At 37.4% G+C, this 19,724-nt stretch overlaps 1 protein-coding gene and 1 non-coding gene across 22 annotated transcripts in view; both read right to left on the reverse strand.

Annotated features, from left to right (window-relative positions):
• Window positions 1-43: 43 nt before the first annotated feature.
• Window positions 44-115, reverse strand: TRNAE-UUC (transfer RNA glutamic acid (anticodon UUC)). The gene has a single exon. It is a non-coding gene; the product is annotated as a tRNA-Glu (tRNA).
• Window positions 116-18,455: 18,340 nt separating this feature from the next.
• Window positions 18,456-19,724, reverse strand: part of NRXN1 (neurexin 1) — a 1,110,559-nt gene continuing 1,109,290 nt past the window's right edge. For all 21 annotated transcript variants that reach the window (XM_068563995.1, XM_068563994.1, XM_068563993.1 and 18 more), the window contains one exon: window positions 18,456-18,810. In XM_068563995.1, coding sequence (XP_068420096.1) covers window positions 18,503-18,810 — 308 coding nt within the window. In that variant the 3' untranslated portion in view covers window positions 18,456-18,502. The remainder of the gene's footprint in view (window positions 18,811-19,724) is intronic.

A 19,724-nucleotide genomic window follows, 5' to 3' on the forward strand; every position in this document is an offset into this window, starting at 1 on the left:
TTTTTTTTAATTTGGCCACTCTTTGCAGCTTGTAGGATCTTAGTTCCCTGACTAGGGATTGAACCTGGGCCACAGCAGTGAAAGTGCTGAGTCCTAACCACTGGACCACCAGGGAATTCCTTGCTACTTTCTTCTCTTAATGTTTATATCTTTGAGGTCCATTTTCTCCTTGAATCTTTTCCTTAAAACCTGAGCCCATAATGATCTGTAATTTTTACCTTTACGGATTAATTTATTTGCTTATTAGTAAACATTTATTTAAAACCTACTAAGTGTCATCACCTCATGAAAGACAATCCTCTCAGTCAAGAAGTCTACAGACTACTATAGGAAATAGAGAAACAGCTAATTTGAATATTCTATTGTGTTCTATGATATATGACTCAAAAAATACTATGGGAGCATAAAAGCTGGGGAAGCCAGAGAGCAGCTTCCATGCAAAAATAATGTTTGAGCTGAGTTATGAATGAGGAAAGTATTCCAGGCAGAGAGACTGTCATGCACAAATGCATGGAGGCATGAAAGGGCATGGCAAGATCATTGGTGTTGAGGCAGAAGGAGACAGGCATGGACACCCAGCAGAACATAAAGGCTTGTGAGTCCAGCTAAAGAGTGTGAATTCAAAGTTGTGAGAAAACAGAAACAACTATAAAAATTACATTACAAAATATGTCATACATACTGCAGTATATCTCAGTTTAAGGTCAGAAATTCATTTCTGCAAGTTAGACATTTTGGGCAGAAAGTTTATCAGGACCCTGTTTTCCATTATTGGACGTGTGAAATTTTATGTCATTATACATTCCACTTTAACCTCAAATCCTTACTCAATTTCCTAAAACACGTATGTATTATTACATACCTATATACAAGAAACCTACAGTCGGCCCTTCATATCTGTGAGTTCCATATTCCCAGGTTATGCATCTAGGGATTCAACCAACTGTGGATCAAGAATATTTGAAAAAAAAAAAAATTCCAGAAAGTTCCAGAAAGCAAAACTTGAATTTTCCACACACCAGCAACTAGTTACATAGCATTTACATTGTATTAGGTTCTATAAGTAATCTAAAGATAATTTAAATTATTCAGGAGGACAGGTGAATTTACAGATTCAGTAAAGTTGCTGGGTAACATCAATATACAAAAATCAGTTGTGTTTCTATACACTAATAACAAACTATCAGAAAGATAAATTAGGATGACAATCACATCGACAATTAACTACATTTTAATAAGAATAAAATATCTAGGAATAAGTTTAACCAAGGATATTAAAGACATAAACACTGAAAACTGTAAGACACTGATGAAAGAAATTGAAGATACAACTAAATGGAAAGATACTTTGTGCTCATGGATGGAAGAATATTGTTAAAATGTCCATACTACCCAAAGCAATCTACAGGTTTAATGCAATCTCTATCCAATTTCCAATGGCATTTTTTTTACAGAACTAGAACAAACAATCCTAAAATTTGTATGGGACCATAAAAGATTCCAAATAGGCAAATCAATATTGAGAGAAAAGAAAGCTGGAGGCATCACAATTCCTAATTTTAAAATATATAACAAAGCTATAGTAATCAAAACGTTATGGTACTGGCACAAAAACAGATACATAGATCAATGGAAAAGAATGGAGAGCCCAGAAATAAACCCATGCATACATGGTCAATTAATTTACAACAAAGGAGCCAAGAATATACCATGAAGAAAGGACAATTTCTTCAATAAACGGTGTTGGGAAAACTGGACAGCCACATGCAAAAGGATGAAACTGGACCACTCTCTTTTGCCAAACACGAAAATTAACTCAAAATGGATTAAAGACCTGCATGTTTTATATTTTTATCTTTAAAAACTTTTCAAAAATTTTTAGTTTATTGAATAGTAAATTCAGTACGTGGTCCTTTAATACCATTGACATCAGTGGCATTTTTTCAAAATCATACTTATTATATTGTACACAAAGGGTATTTCTTTTTTAAAAATTTTTATTGAAATATGGTTGATTTTAAATGTGTTAGTTTCAGGTATAAAGTGATCCAGTTATACATATATGTACATACAGATACATATATAAATATATATATGTGTATATATACTTTTTTTTACATTCTCTTCCATTATAGGTTATTACAAGATATTGAGTATAGTTCCCTGTGCTACACAGTAGGTCCTTGTTGGTTACCCTTTTATATATAGTACTGTGTATATTGGTAATTTGAGAATCTGAAGTCTTTATATGTCTGAGTTTGTTTTCTTTTCCTCTGATTTTCATTTATTGTTTCCTCCTGCTTTTTTTTTTTTTTTTCCTGAATAATTGTTTCTTTCTAAAACTTTACCTATGGAAGTTCTTTCAGAACTGAATTTTTAATGTGTTCTTATAAAGAGGATTGGCATTGATTCTTCCATGGACCATGGCACTACTGACCTGAGATAACTATAAATTAAATTGGGGGATGTTTTGACTATACAAGTTATGTGAATAACATCCCATAACATCCCATATCCTTGTTAGAGCTGGTTTGTGTTAAAGACATTTTATTTTCTTTCAACCATAGGCAAAGTCATGATAACTCTTTCTTACCACATCCCTATGGGGTACAAGTTTTGTTTGGTTTTGATTTTGTCTGGTGCTGGTTGTTTAGTTTTAATGTTTTTTTTTCACTACCACCGTTCCCAAGGTAAGTGAGGGGACATCATGTCTGTATGTGGGATTCTCTGATCTGACATCTCACTTTGCTCAGGACCTAGATTGGGTTTCCTGTTGCCTGTGCAGCCCCTTAATCTGACACTCTGAAGATCTGGGCCACCAGGGATTAGAAGATGACCCCAGGGTGTGCTTCTGTGCTTTCTTAAATATCTAGAGTCATGCTTTCTCACTGATTTGGTTTTGGAAGATTTTTTGAGTTATTTTCTTTCCTCTCATCTATGCATTTAAAAGATTTTTAAGCACTTCAAGATTTTATTTTGTTTTTTGTTATTAACCAGATGGGTTTTTAGAGATTTCTAATAGGACATGTTACTGGAAATAAATGATTTGTAAGCAGGGGTAAGACATAATGTTCATTTTAGAAAAATCACCAAAGTAGAATTGGAAAAGATGGTATAAAACGTGGGAGTGTTACGGTAAATGAGATCATTTCTTAAGAGACTTTTACAGAAATCAATCAAGAAATAATGAGACACTAAACTAAAGCAATAATGCAGAGAGCACAATGGAAGAGTTAGATACTAGAAATATAGTGGGGGTGGAATAGACAGACGTTTTCAACCTTGGGATTGTAAGACAGTATCAGCTATCTTGAATGACTATAATTTTTCAGCTTTCTGTTGTGTACACTGCAGTTATTGACAATGGTTTTCATTAGGTTAAACTTCTGGGGAAGTCCAGGAAAATAATTTCCCCTTGTGTACCATATAAATATTAAATATCTATAGACTGGTTAGAATTAGAACAGACAGTCATGTGTTCTACTACTCTTGTATTACTACTTTTGTTGAGGTGGGGTGGGCGGGAGAGAGAGAGATGCTAGAGAAGAGATGTTCATTCACATTTCCACGTGCTAGCCCAGGAAAGATGCATTACTATCCCCAAAGATTGGAGGAAGAATGAAAGACAGAGCTAAGTGTGGGGTAGAAGACTGCAAACTATGAAATATTTACTTACAGGAATGCTTACCAAAAGACCGTTTGTAATTTGGTGTCTCTGTTTACTTTTTTGTCTACCTATTTGTTCCTGCTAAACACCCCATTCAGCCCAAGAATTAATGAATGATAAAAGGATCTTCCAAATTAATAAATGCTAACAATAGTATATTCAATATTTTCCTATGATGATGAAGTAATCATTAGTGGAAGGAACAACTATCTCTTAGCTGAATAAATGCAAGAGGTAAATTAGAGAAGAAAAATTCTAGCTTGATTCCTAGTTTAATGCCACTGTAATTTAGCTCAGTTTTTTTTTTTCCTCTCCGTGAAATCTTTATAATCAAGAAACAATTTCCAGTCCACTTTTTTCTCTGCTAAGATCTATTGGATAATTTAAAAATCAGTTTGCTATTGCTTCAGGAAGTAAAAATTTCAGATGCTCTGTGTGCTGATTAACATCTAAGAAATCTATAAAGTTTAACTAGGAAAAAAATGAACAATAAAGTTTTATTCACTCCGCTAAATTTTAGTGGCTAATGCACTGCTTTATTTTCCGTAGCTTTATTTCTTTGCAATCCTAAAAAGCCTTGAAAATTCTCATCAGAGAAACATGTTCTTTGCATATGTTGAGCAGTGGAAAGTAAAACAAAACCTTTAGATTTGTTGCTTTTATTTCCTTTTTTTAATGCTTAGGATTAATTTAAGTGGTTGTTTTCAATATTCAGTTTTAATATTTTATTATATCCACTCTAACATTTTTATTTACTTTTTTCTGTGTTTAGGTGTCATCTCCAGGACTAGAGTAGATCTTGGTGGACAGAATCTGTGAGATAGTGTGTGTGTGTGGGGGGGGGGGGGGGTGTATGTATGTATGTATGTATGTATACCCTCAGTTCCTGGCACAGAGTTCTTGAAATTCTTGTAATCTCCAAAGTAATAAGAGAACTAGGAGCAACTTTTGCTCTAATATTTGGTCTTTGACCCAGGTTCCTGACACAGGGCTCCTGAAACCCTTGTAATTTTCCGGGTGAAAGGAGTATCTTTTGTCCTTACGAGGTGACTCTGGGTGGGGGGGCCCTGGTTGGCTCCTGGATGAAGGCTGGTCACCAGAAAGACCAAGCCATGATTAGAAGCTTTTCAGCTCTACCCCTCATTCTCTTGAGAAGGGAATAGGGCTGAAAATGGATTTCATGTTTGATCATGCTTATGTGATAAAGTCACCATAAAAATCCCAACAGCTTGGTGTTTGGAGAGCTTCCAGGTTGGTGAACACATCCACATTCCAGGAGTGTAACACACTCCAACCCCATGGGAACAGAGGCTCCTGTGCTTGGGATACTCCCAGGAAAAAAGATAGGGTCTAAAACTATCTCGTATCTTGTATCATCATGATATATCTAATAAAAGAGAATGAGACCTTCCATGTCTCTCTACATATATTATGCACAGTACATCCATTAGCCTTAGAAAGATTTCTCTTCATAACAATATATTTTCATTATCTATACTAATATTAAAATTCATACTTTTTAACTAATTGACGGAATTGACTAAGGTCTCAGAATCCCTAGTCATTCACTTAGCACTGTTTAGTTTTAATTAATAATCTTTGTTGCAGTTCAATTTAAGTCAAATAATGTTTCCTGGATGCCTAGTACAACCAAGATATTAATAAAGCATAGTTTTAACATGCATTATGCCCCAAAACTCTCACAGTCACTGAGAAATTAGTTTCTCATAAAACTCGGCTCATGATGCCTAGGTGTCTTTCTGGACCTCTTCTATTATTTCTTTGTTTTAGGTCAGTCTCAAAACACTTGAATAAATGTATTCTGTGGAATTTTCTTTGTAAATTACAGAACCACACAGGCACATAGCTGTCAATCAACTAGCTGTAAATGTTTACAGTAGTCATATTTCAAATTGACTCAGCATTAAATATAGTGTAATACCTTCTAAAGTGATCCTGGCTAAGTATCTCACACCTTCAAAAGATGGACCATATTAGGCTTTTTTAAGAAAATGATGGCAACAGTTAAAACGAGGTGACCTCGGGACTTCCCTGGTGGCGCCACTTGTTAAGAATCCGCCTGCTAATGCAGGGGACATGGGTTCGAGCCCAGGTCTGGGAATATCCCACATGCCACGGAGCAACTAAGCCCGTGCACCACAACTACTGAGCCTGCGCTCTAGAGCCCGAGAGCCACAACTACTGAAGCCCACATGCCTAGAGCCCGTGCTCTGCAACAAGAGAAGCCCGGCAATGAGAAGCCCGTGCACCGCAACAAAGAGTAGCCCCCGCTTGCTGCAACTAGAGAAAGCCCGCACACAGCGATGAAGACTCAACGCAGCCAAAAAAAAAAACAAAAAACAAAAAAAAACACGAGGTGACCTCATCAAGGAGAAATTGCACAGTAGAAAATTTTGTTCACCCTAGCAACTTAGAAACACATTATAAAGGAAGTTATGAGATACAGCATTATAAGTTTCATATATTTAGTACTCAGTGATGACAAGATCATTGTGTGTCCACTCATTCACTGTTTGCGACATTATCAATTTACATAAATTAAAAAAATAGAATGATAAAACATATCAAGAACTGTGATAATTTCTATACTTTTGGATTGAGCATTTGTTCTTATGCATTAATTTTAATGAAATAATTCAATAAAAAGAAAAAAATCTGTCTGAAATGATTGACTGTAGTGAAATTAGGAAAAAACTAAGTTTATAACAAAGATTACTAAGAAATTCATTATGTACAATAAAATGATTCCAGCCAACAGTAACGATAATAAAGTCTATGAGAACATGAACATCTTAATGATTTGTAATGCAACCATGAAAGAGACCTAGAGCCAGGAACAAGTGTGTGTCCACTGTTTTAGTAAAGGACTGAACCTTGTGGTCTATGTTACCAAGAAGTTGTATTCACTGAGACTTCCAGCCATATTTAGGGTGGGGTGTTTGCCATTCTTCCATGTTGATTCCCTCCTTCCTGCCATGTACCACACTATGCCATATTTTAGTGAACACTCCATTTTCTTCTTTCTTTGTTGTTATGTATGCAGCCTTTAAAAATAATAAACACACACAAGCATGCATTTGTACAGGTATGTGATGCTTAGCTTGAAGTTTGATCACTTCTTCCCTGTCTGCCCGCCCATGAGAAAAATGTTGTCCCCTAGCACAGAGACAGGCAAGCCCTGGATGCTGGTATTACTCTGATAGCCCGTCGAGCAGTGTATGAACCCTGACTGCTGACACTAGCCTTCCAAAGAGACTCTCTGTATCTGCTGCTGCTTGGTTAGTTCAGAACATTGCTATGCCCGCAGTGCGTGACTATCTCAGCAGTGGCGTGGATGGCTTGCCACCTTGCCTGAATCCACAGCCAGCAGAAAGGGCAGGGCAAGCCTGACCAGCTGGGTATGAGGACAGAACTGTGATTACTTAAGAATCACTAAGCACATGAAGAAGCAAGTTGTTTTGAAGCTTCTGTTTTCCCCTCCTCTTCAAAATCACTGGAGCTGATCTCAACTAGCAGAGGATGGCAGGGCTCTGTGTTGATTTACGGTGTTACACCCAGGAGTGTAGTATTGTCATCAGAGATTTCCCTCAATCACTAAAAGGAGAGATATCGAACCAAGGATGAATTCTCAGCACTCAACAAGTCAATCAGGAAACCCCATGGGGAAAAGGACTTTTTCTTTTCAAAGTAGATAATGCCCTGCATTTCTCACTGTGAAAGAAAAGGAATGAACAGATTAAAAGGCAAAGGTTTCTGAAGAGTAACATAATCTTCACTGTGGAGAAGAGAAGGGCGGAGGGTGAGGAATTATAACGCGGAGCTAGCTACATCCTGCAGTGTTTCAGTAGGAAACATAGCTCAAAGCTTGCCAGCATTCTTCCTAGCAGAGCTGGGCTTATTTTCTCGACCTCATTTCAGTCTTTGACCCATTCCTTGCATGAGTCAAAGGATCTAGTAGGATGAAAAGATCACTTAAGAAGCCTCTTGCTTTCTAGAATGAAAGTTGCACAAGGAGAGGAATGATTCTGCCCTGTTCACCCTCCCTGCACCCAGTGCCTGAAAAGGGTCTGGGGCATAATGGCTTCTTAATAAATATTTGTTGAATTAATGAATGAATGTGTTATTAGCTGCATCTACTTGCAATTCTGTTTCAACCATTTCTGTCTGAATAATGCATCAGTCAAGTCTTGAAGCAGGTAGTGAAAAAGAAATGGAAGCCCTAGTCCATTCTTCAGCCACTTAGGGTAGAGTGAGGTGAGGGACTGAGATAAAAAGGGCAAATGGGAAATTGGTAACGGGAGAAAGGAGAGAAATATAAGGAGATGAAAAGGCAAAGAGAACACATTTTCTTGTTAGTCAGACTGCGGAAGTAAACCCTTAATGGATGAGCCAGAGTATAACCCACCGTATGCTCTCCTCACCCTTAAACATGTTGTTAGCTGGGCACTCTAATGGCAAGAGAGAGAGATTCACGAACACACTGCCTGAGGTTACCCTTTACTTTAGCCCTGTACTCACCATCACAGGTGACATTCTGACACTCTCACCTGGATGCAGACAACCTAAGCCATGTTACTGCTTGTGGTTTTGGTTTATTAGATTCCAATGAAACAATTTCCGCTTTAGCAGGGCTTGAGCCAAAGCAGGTTCCAGCAATGTTTGTGAAATGATGTGGACACAGCTTTCTATCATTGAAGACATCACAAGATACACAATTTTCCCTCTTTGCAGGCCTTTCCTAAGAGAGGATTATTCCCTTTTATCTGATTCTTTGCCCCATCCTTGTGCCAGATTTAATTTAATTATGGCATCCACGTTCTGTATCCCTGCTGAGAATCCCTAAGTCCGGTGGCAACATTTTTAATAAATCAAAGGGATCAAATCAAATAAATAAATGATTTGGGTGGCAAAGGGCAGAAAATTTCCAGATGAAACTCAGACAGGGTCTTGGCTTAGCTCAAATGGGAAACTGCATAATCAGCAGATTTCTGGAGGTTTCCAGGTTATGAGACAAGGTTTTTTACATTTCACTAATTATGGCTGGAGTTAGAGAAACATAAAACAGAATAAAGAAAAAGCAAAAAAAAAAAAAAAAAGTGATTGGAAAGTTGGCCACAGCTATCACTCTCTCAAGCCTCATTTCTCAGACAAAATGCCAGAAAAAGTACTCTTTGTGGTGAGTTTGTAACACTAGGCAATTTATGAAGATCTGTCTCTGGTTATTTTTTTCTTTTTACCATAGTCATTCCTTCTGCCTCGGGGGGGGGGGGGAAGTGTTTTTTTCCCAGGGCGAAGGTGGTTTGATGTCTTTTTATTTCTTCTAAACGCACTGCTGTGTTCTTGAACCATTTCTTAAGGCGTCCTCAATTTTTTCCCCAACACACACACACATACTGTTTAGGGACTACAAATGCCCCTTCCAACATTTCCACTCTGTGAATTTGTTAACTACCCCGTGCGCATTAGCTCTTACAAGTATGAAGCAACTGCAGCCACAGTTCCATTTATTGCTTCTCAAGTATGGTCTGGTTTTAAAAAGTTTCACCATCTGTTCTGTTTTAAGCCAAAGCTGAATTAAGAGGATAAACTTTCGCTACTGCTTCTGTTACTATTGTGGTATATTTTAGGAATGGGGAGGAGGTGAGAAGGCAAAATAAATCTATATAAAGTCTCTAAGAGAATAGAAGATGAGAATTTTTTTTTTGGCAATTAGTGGTATTATTTTTGAACTTGATCATGAAGGCTACTTCTTTCCTTTTGTTAAGTCCCATGAAAAAGAAGTTGTAAAGGATTCATGAAAATACCAGTAAGTCAGTCGCATATTTGTTAAATATCTTCTGAGTTTCCACATTTAACTACGTTCTGTGGTGCTTAAAAGAGAGGTGTAAAACTTAACTGTTGCCCTCAAGAAACTCACATTGTAGTGGGGGTGATGAGAAATATGTACATGGAATAAATTTTTTAAAAAGACTGTCCAAATTAGAAGCAAAGACATCCAGACACATTAACCATAACTCTGGCGATGGAAGAGGAACAGTAAGCATTCTATACTGTCAACAAATTATTGCTTATGATGACATTATCAGGTGTATGCATTATACTTTTAATATTTAATTAAGTATTTAATATATATATATTTAATATATAATATTTAATATTATTTTAAGCTATGGTTGGTCGTACACATAATATGCAACTGGAGTTCTCTGATTTTTATCAGGATAAGCCAAAGAGAACTCTGTTTATAGCTTAAGGACACATGGACAGATTATTCCATGGACAGATTATTCCAAGAGGTATCTTCTGTGATCCATCTTAACTGTTGGTGTCCATTAGAACCACCTAGCAAGTTTTATAAATTAATAAATGTATATAATAACTAATCAATTAGTAAATTAACTGATTAGAAAATCTCTGGGCTCTATTTAAGCCTCCGGGGTAAGGTCTGGTCATTATTGGTCTTTAAAGTTGACCAGGTGAACTTTATTTTTATTGAACTATAGCTGAAGTACAATGCTATGTTAGTTTCAGGTGTATAACATAATGATTTGACATTTGTATACATTATGAAAATGATCACCACAGTAAGTCTAGTAACCATCTGTCCCCATACAAAGTTATCAGAAGATTATTAACCATATTCCTTTTGCCATATATTAATTAATCCCTGTGACTTATTTATCATATCACTAGAGGTTTGTATCTCTTAATCCCCTTCACTTATTTCTCCCATTCCCCCCATCCCACTCCCTTCTGGCAATTTCAGGTTTGTTTTTGGTACCTATGAGTCTGTTTTCTTTATTTTGTTTTTTAGATGCTACATATAATTGAGACAATGTGGTATTTAACTTAGCATAGAACCCTCTAGATCTACGCATGTTGTCACAAATAGCAAGATTTTTTTATGGCTGAGTAATATTCGTGTGTGTGTGTTTGTGTGCGTGCGTGCGTGTCACTTACGTTACTTGAATTAGTGTTTTTGTTTTCTTCAAGTAAATACCCAGAGATGAAATTGCTGGATCATACAGCAACTCTATTTAAAAATTGTTTTTAGCTCCCCTCTTTTTTTACTGCCATAAGCTTTATGGGGCAATGTCTTCTTTTTTTTTTTTTTTCGCCACACCGTGCCCCCTGCAGTGGAAGCTCGCAGTCCTAACCAGTGAATTCCCATCTATTTTTAATTTTTTTAAGGAAACTCCAAACTATTTTCCATAGTGGCTGCATCAATTCACATTCCCACCAACAGTGCACAACGGTTTCCTTTTCTCCACATCCTCCCAGATATCTTTCAAACTACTGCCACTGTGCTGGGACTTGGAGAATGTGAAATGTTACGAATGCCCTTTGAAAGTGACGTCTTGGCCGCAACTACTGAAGCACACGCACCTAGAGCCCGTGCTCTGCAACAAGAGAAACCACCGCAATGAGAAGCCCACGCACCACAACCAAGAGTAGCCCCCGCTCGCGGCAACTAGAGAAAGCCCATGTGCAGCAACAAAGACCCAACACAGCAATCAATCAATCAATCATCAATAAAAATAAGGGCTTCCCTGGTGGCGCAGTGCTTAAGAACCCGCCTGCCAATGAAAGGGACAAGGGTTCGAGCCCTGGTCTGGGAAGATCCCACATGCCGCGGAGCAACTAAGCCCGTGCGCCACAACTGCTGAAGCCCGCGCGCCTAGAGCCCGTGCACCACGAGGGAAGCCACCGCAATGAGCAAGCCCGCGCACCGCAATGAAGAGTAGCCCCCGCTCGCTGCAACTAGAGAAAGCCCACGCACAGCAACGAAGACCCAACGCAGCCAAAAATAGATAGATAAATAAATAAATAAGAAAGAAAGAAAGCGAAGTCTCTATTTTCTATAGCTTTCGGGCTCCCCTAAACATAAGCCTGGCTGGTTTTCAAAGCTTGACTTTCTCGGGTCTTGTCTGCCGGTGCAGGAGCTCACTGGGGGTCCCGGTGTGAGGCTCGTCCGTCCGCCGGCTCCTCCGGGAGGGCCTCTGCGGTTGCGACGTCCCTCCCCGCCTCCCTCCCGCGTGTGGGTCCCGACCTGGGGACGTGGGTCTGACGAGACTGAGTCTCTGCCCCTCGTACCTGTCTCCTGGTGATTTCTTTATACTTTTAGCGGTGGGAAGTCTTTTCTGCTGGTCCTGAGGTTGTTCTCAGAGACAGTAGCTCTGCAAGTAGTTGTAACTTTGGCGTGTTCCTGGGAGGAGGTGCGCCCAGCGTCTTTCTCGTCCACCATCTTGATTCCTTCCCCCACCAGGTGATCTTAAAGAGCTACCAGGGCTGAGAATCCCGGTGTTAAGCAGTTAGATCCAGGCCTTATTATTTGAATTATTCCTTTCTCTCTTGAACCTGTAAATTAGTTTTTTCTCTTACAGGTTTGCTAAAACAAAATCAGTCATTCCGGGCACGTGTCAATCACCAGAGATTTTTTTTACTTTAACACCTAACAAAATAAAATATTCCTCATCTTCCACTCTTTTGTTTTAATGACACTATGTTCTCCTGGCATTCCTCACACCTGCATGGCAAGTTTCTCACCCATAACCTATAAATACTTGAGGTCTGCAGATCTTATTCCTGTAAAGTCCCTTTGCCTTTCTTTGTATCCTGGGTAATGGCACCCACTTATATGGCTTTAGACACCCCAGGTGTAGCGATAGCTCTCAGATTTCAGTTTCTAGCTCAGATAATCTTCTGAGTTCAAACATACTCATCCAATTGTCTGTTTATTACCTTTACTTAGATGGCTACAATTGTCCTAAGTTTAAATTATCACACGTCTGCTTATTAGTAAATTTTAAAACTTAAGTGAAATGGACAAAGCTACTAATATCCTCATGACATCTTTTTATCTCTGTAGTATTTATAATTCTGCCCCATTTAATAAAAATTCCTAATATTTTAAAAAATTTTCTTTTACCTTGACCATTCCATAAGTTCTACTTGATGAATCCTTTCCAAAACCAACATTTGGCTTTATTGATACTATTATTTCTGTTTATTTTCAGTGCAGCAGGCAATCCCATCCACACCCTCTAGAACCTTATTATTGTAATGCCGTTGTCAGTCTGAACTGTGTGATTCCAACCATATTTGGGGGAATCGTTTTTACTATTTGTGCCAAATTAGAACCAACTAAAATGGTCCTGGGCTATTTATTCATTGGTTAGTTTGAGCAAGAGTTTCTCCAACAGCTAATAATCACCAAGAGACTGAAAAGTCATATTGGTTATTGGTATTGCCCTCTTCACATTCGCTGGAATCACATGCACCCTTGAGGAGGTCCAGGGCAAGAATGTATTTTACTCTCTGTTCCTTACTGAATTTTTTCACTAATATTTTTGCATAGACTACCATTTCTCTTGTTATAAAAGTGTTTTAAAAGTCAGGATAGGTGAATCACTCCACATTTTCATAATGACAAATATCAAATTTGGGTGTGGGTGTGTGTTTATTCTTGGGTTTGTAATGCAGTCCCTGTCGACTACTACAAAGGCCATTGCTAGTCATTTGCACCATGCACCTTTCAGCTAGAGGTGCTATTTTTTTTTAACATAACAAGAAGTAAAAATGTAAATAATGTGAATGATTTAGTTCTCTGTTTGCTCAATAAGCAAAAGCCTGGAATGAACATGAGATGGACATTAGAAATCCGATTTGCACTTAGTCTTAATTCTTACATACTTATTACATGTCCAGAGAAAAATAAAGATGTGGGTTTTCATTACAACATGGTCCTTAAACACAGGCAACTTCTACATTTGGCGCTCAAAGAAAAGGTGATTTCGTCCACTACTGGATAAAAATCAGCTGTGTCGGACTTAATAATGAGTAACGATACTGTACTTCAGTATAGTAAAATCAGAGTCCAAGGAATAGGGTACCAGTGAGAATTGATGCCTGAGGTAGGTGGAGTGAATGATTTATAGATCCCGTCTTCAAAAGTTTGTCCAAATCAAGGCCAAATACAGTCCAGAGAACTTTAATGTGATCACAGAAATTATACTACTTATTTTGACATTTTTAGAAAATGAGAAGTTATGCTAGAAGAGTGGAGGAGTCAAGTTTTGCCCTAATTTTAAAAGTAATACTCAAAGGATGTTTTAAATTCTACAGTGATGAGCTTGAAATTAAAATTGGAATGATTTTTTAAAATAGATGCTTTGTGGCTAATTTTTAAAAGAAGGTGTAATCATTAATAAACAGCATTATGCATTAAACTAATTCCCTTTCTCAATAGATTGACCAACATATTAGGAGGAAATCATTCTGCATCCTGGTTGCAAGAAGACTTAGCTTCTCATGATCTTCCAATAGACAAGATACACTGAGTGAATCTCCACTTAAAGATGATTGGCAAGTCGATAGGTATTATCCTAACTAGTTGATATGTATTATGCCTTTCAACTTTGGCAATGTTAACATTTTGGACAAGATAATTGTTTGGGGGAGGCTTTCCTGCCCACTATAAGTTGTTTAGCAGCACCCCTAATCTCAACCTTGTACATGCCTGTAGCATTGCCCACCATCATGTCAATCAACACTGTCCAGACGGTACCTCATCTTCCCCACACCCACGCCCCACCCAGTTAAGAAGCATTGTTTAGAAGGCGGTCTCCTGAGGCATGCCTAATATCTTTCCTAGTGAACATATTTTCCCTGTGTCTAAAATTTGCCAATGATTTCGTGTCAGAAGACCATATGAGAGATGCAAGATAACAATTTATCTCAGCTGGCTAGTATTTACTACAATTGAACTGAATACAATCAATACAATACAATGAATTTCTCATGGATAGATAGAGAGTCCTGCATTTAAATCAAATAACCAATTTCATGAGTACAAGTTAAAGGAAACGTCATGGAAAGAAATCTGATGATGGTAGTTGATCGCAAATTCATTATAATTGAAATAACTATTATAAGATTTTTCTTTAAAAAATGAAACCTTCAGTGTTAGTATTACAGAGAATAAACTTCAAATCAAGGAAGGTGATAAACCCATTATAATTTGGTCTTAAAAACACTATGGTCATTTTTGTATCACATTTTGAGAAGAACGGAGGTTCAAAAGAAGGGTATTAAGATTATGAGAACTTTAGCATCCATATAACTTAAGTAATGAAATGACCAAGGGAAACCAGAAAGTTAAGATTGAAGAAGAGAAAACCCAGGCAAGCATGGAAGGGGGATAACAATATTGGAAAGGCTGTCATGTGGAATATGGGGTACATTCTGTTTTGCACAAAGAGAATTAGAACCAATGAATAGAAGCTATAGGAGCCTAGAAATGAGGAATCACAACTAGGTAAATTTAATCAGAAATTTACTTAACCTGAATTACATTGCTTTTTATAGAGAAAACCATATTTATGAAATCAGCATGTTCATGTATGAGATCGTGGTTTCACACAGAGTTAAGATGAACAGATGTAAACAAAAGTACATTTAGTGGCTGTATCTTTAAGTGTATCAATGTAGAGGTGCTTAATGAATATTAAAATCCAGAAAACAAGAGTTGGTATTCTTCCTCTGCTTGTCTAAGGACGGGTTTTCCTTTCAAATGCAGTCTTCCTTACGGTGCCACTTTGTCCCCAAAGGGTGTTGCAATTACTTTTAAAAAATCAATAAATCCACAGTTGTATTAAGAAATATTTTATTAACAAAACAGTAAATTCCACTTGCTTAGCATTTCCAATAATGGATAAGTTGGCCTTGCAACAGAAAAACAAAACAAAACAAAACCCTTAGATACCCAATCACACAAAGCACTAGAAGGGTAGGGTCATGTGGCCTTTCTTTGATGTCTTAGGGATTGACCACCTCACACATTATTGTAGTATTTGTTTGTTTGTTTTTTAAAGGCAACACATTACATGGATAAAAAAGAAGCATACTCAATCAGAAAAGTTACAGTCTAGAGATGTAATCAAATTTATGCCAGGTAGTGTGAAATCCTCTATTAACTGCCAACTATGCATGGAACCCTGATACATTTGGTATGAAGATACTTGGGATTTTATTCATATCTTTTCTCTCCCTAGCTCGTGTTTCTCTCTTTTCTTTCCCCATTTACAAAGAAAGAAAGAAGGAAAAAAGAAAAAAAAAAAACTGCTAGATTTTGTGTAGGCCAATAACATTAGAAATATTTTTACCGACAATATTGCATGAAATTTTAAAATTTATGCTGGAAAGAAACACTGAAATCAATTCCAAACAACGTGCTTCAGAGATATACTGCTTAAAAATATCATTATTTAAGTTATTTTCTATCACAATTTAGAATCTTTCCAGATGGAAACAAGTTCAAGTTCAGTAGATCAAATGGAAAAGCAACCATTTTTTTTTAAACCTCAAGACGTAAATGAGTGGTTTTATATTTACCTTCTATTTCACTGGCTTTCCCTGAGTAAGACCGGATGAGAGGAAAACAACAACTACTTATGAATCCTTTAACCTGGCAAATTAAAAGAGAAGAAAATCTGAAACACAAGTAATGGATAATAAATTTTAGTTTTATACCTCTACTTTCTGGGTCATGAAAACCCTTTAAGACTTTTCATATATAGCAATTACTTGGCAACCATAGATGGTTGATTTGCTATGAATTATACATATATCTAAGGTGCTGTATGTCTGAAATCCAGGCCACGTCTTGGCTTTTTTCATCAACTGAAGTATCACAGAAGATGTTTTGCATTTTTTGCCTTTTCTGATTAAAGCTAATTGTAAAAGTATTCTTCTCTTCTATGAAATCTAATATCATTCTTTTAGGAGATGTTAAAGTAATGCGACCAATTTTTACTGAGGCATCACCTTCCAATCTAATATTGCATTTCCTTCTCATACTAATAATTTATTGCTATGAACATCATTGAAACAATATGCAAAAACAAGTGAATAATCTATATGTTTCTACTACTTAATGTGTGTTAAACTAAAACTATATTTAATGATATATATGTAAAACCAGAAAAGTTAAATTATAGTCTATAATCAACAAATAATGATTTTCTTAAATGGATAGTAATACAGAATCAAAAATTACTGAAAATACTTTCTTAGTTGAGAAAGTGTTTACTTTCCAAAAATGTTTATCATGCACATCAGGTTCAGAGACTATATATATATATATATATATATATATAAAAATATATATATATATATATATATATATATATATAATTTTATTGGAAAAAAAGTTTTCATTTGCAGCAGCCAGGGTTAAGGTGTAGATCAACCAATTTTGCTTCCATAACCTTCCCACCTAATGGTTTATATTCATGCAGCAATATACCATTGATAGTCTACTTGATAAGGAAAGGTTCCATTTCATTAGGGACTAAAATCTTCTGGAGGTTTCCTGGGAGCATGATCTCAATGAAGCAAATCACCCCATTTGTCATCAATACCTTGGCACAATGATCTTCCTTTCTGCTTTTCAATTTGTCAGTAAATATTTCCTATTATATGTACGTCTGGGTCTTCCATCCTATCTGATGGATTCCTCTGGATTTGTGTGTGTGTGTGTGTGTGTGTGTGGGTGGGTGGGTGGGTGGGTGTGCGCGTGCATATTTGTGATCGTGAATGGGAAATGTATGTGGGAAATGTGAGTATTTGGGGGAGCAAAGATTATATGTATATGGTTTACCTTCTAAATCACACCTTTCATACAAATACTAAAACTTAACTGCAACAGAATGAAGGCTGTACATGTAAGGAAAAAAAAGTAGCTGAGTCTTTTTATATACATTCATACATATCTTCCTTAGAATAAACACTACATTGTAATTTTTTTTTAAAAAAGTAAGTAATTGTGGCAATTTATAATGGTGGCAAAAAAAAAACAAACAACCCTGAAATAATTGTTGATCTGATGTCATAAAACTCCCTATACTTAGCAACACTTATAACATTGAATTTACCAAAAATGGCTGAAGAGCAGAGATATATTTTGCATTTTCTATACAACAGGCTATAAAACGTCACTTATCACAGTCCAGAAAGCACACAGAGATGGATTTTATATAAACACATGTAATAACATATTAAGCGTGCATGAAAATTTCCCAATGATTGCATCTATACCCTCTTGTTTTTTTCTTTCTGTTTTGAAATTTTAGTGTGAAAATGTGCCTTATCTTTCACATTGTTGAAAATAAGGCCTCCATACTTTGTTTTTTTTGCCCTCACAACCAGAAGGGGGCTTTTTGAATGTGTTCCTACACAAGTCTTCAAAAAAGCCAGCACTTTGTTTCAAGTGCAAGTTCCAGCCACTGCTCCAGTTGTGCCAGGCGACGAACTCTGAAAAGGTCTGCAGGTTGAGTCACTCAAAAGGACAGTCTTCTCTGGCAATCAGACTAACTGACTTCTCGGGAAAGTGCTAGCACTTTGGCTAAATCCGGGATCATAGGTAGCTTCTTTTTCTGTGTTGTGTTTTGTGTTGTTTTTGTGTTGTGCCTCCCGATGTTGTAATACTCCTTTGCTTTACGAATGCGTGCGATCACCACTGTCTTTTAGAAATGTTCCAGCAACATAAAGACAGGCAGAGTAAATTAAAACACGGTGGATGTTAGGGAATTTATTGACCTCTGCTTTTTTTTTTTTTTTTTTTTTTTTTCTTTTTTGGAGAAACAAGAGCATGAGATACTTGTTTTTATTTTTTAAAAACAGTCTTTCCTTCCTGATTGCATTCCCTGTCTTCTTTTTTATGTGCTTCATAAAAAGGAAAGTAAATAAGTTTATATTATGTCTCAGATAAAATGAAGACTATCTCTATACAAGGGTCCTTTTCAGATCTTGGGATCAGACGTAATACTCTTTATCCTTGTTTTTCTTGTTTTTGTTGGCGCTTTTCGCACTGCTGGGTTGTTTCTCCTTTACTACAGCCCCATTGGACTGTGCTGAGTTACTGATGTAGTTTCGACTCTCGTCCACGTGGTATGAGCCTTCATCCCGGTTTCGGTACTTGTACATGGCGTAGAGGAGGATGAGAATGCACAGGGCGGCGGCAGCTACGATCCCCACAACCATGCCCGTGGTGCTGCTGGACTCCCGAATCACTTCTGCTGAGCCTGGGTACGGCTCTCTCCCGCCTGCCCGGGTCGGGTTGGCTGTAGGAAAGAGGGTGAAAAAAAAACCACCAAGTGATTATGGAGTTTCCTGAATGCCAGAGAGCTACATTTACCGTCTATTTCCAGGCCTAATGGAATAGCATTGGCTGCTCCAGGAAAAGGATACTGTTGCTAAGTGTAGCAATTCCTATTCCTCTTGGTCACCAAAAACTAGGGACTGTGAATCAAAGCACTGAGACAGAGATCTGTTGCCATCTTTTCTTTTTCACAGATCGGTTTTGTTAACAGGTTCTTGTAAGCGTAGCTCCAAATAAGCTCCATGTAGTTCTAAAGGGCCATCTTGATGTGTTAGGTGAAACACAGTAAACCCAACATGGAGAATAAAATCATAACATCAAAATGACTCTACCCTATAATATTAGAGATTATCATTTTAGGAATCCAATTGATGTTGATACAAAGTGCTTACGGTTAACTCTAGACTGAAACAAGATAGCTAAATTTAGGATTACTTCAGACGTTGTATTGCCTCCTATTGCAATGAATACAGTGTTGAACAAAAAGATAATCCAGGCACTTTTAATAGTCTAATTGCCTACTTTTAAAAGTGTTATTTTAGGCTTCCCTGGTGGCACGGTGGTTGAGAATCTGCCTGCTAATGCAGGGGACACGGGTTCGAGCCCTGGTCTGGGAGGATCCCACATGCCGCGGAGCAGCTGGGCCCGTGAGCCACAACTGCTGAGCCTGCGCGTCTGGAGCCTGTGCGCCGCAACAAGAGAGGCCACGATAGTGAGAGGCCCGCGCACCGCGATGAAGAGTGGCCCCCGCTTGCCGCAACTAGAGAAAGCCCTCGCACAGAAACGAAGACCCAACACAGCCAAAAATAAATAAATAAATAAATAATAAAAGTCTTATTTTAGTCACAATTTTACAAACTAAAACAACTAATTTTC

The sequence above is a fragment of the Eschrichtius robustus genome, chromosome 15 (assembly GCF_028021215.1).
Source record: "Eschrichtius robustus isolate mEscRob2 chromosome 15, mEscRob2.pri, whole genome shotgun sequence".
Taxonomy (NCBI): Eukaryota; Metazoa; Chordata; class Mammalia; order Artiodactyla; family Eschrichtiidae; genus Eschrichtius; species Eschrichtius robustus.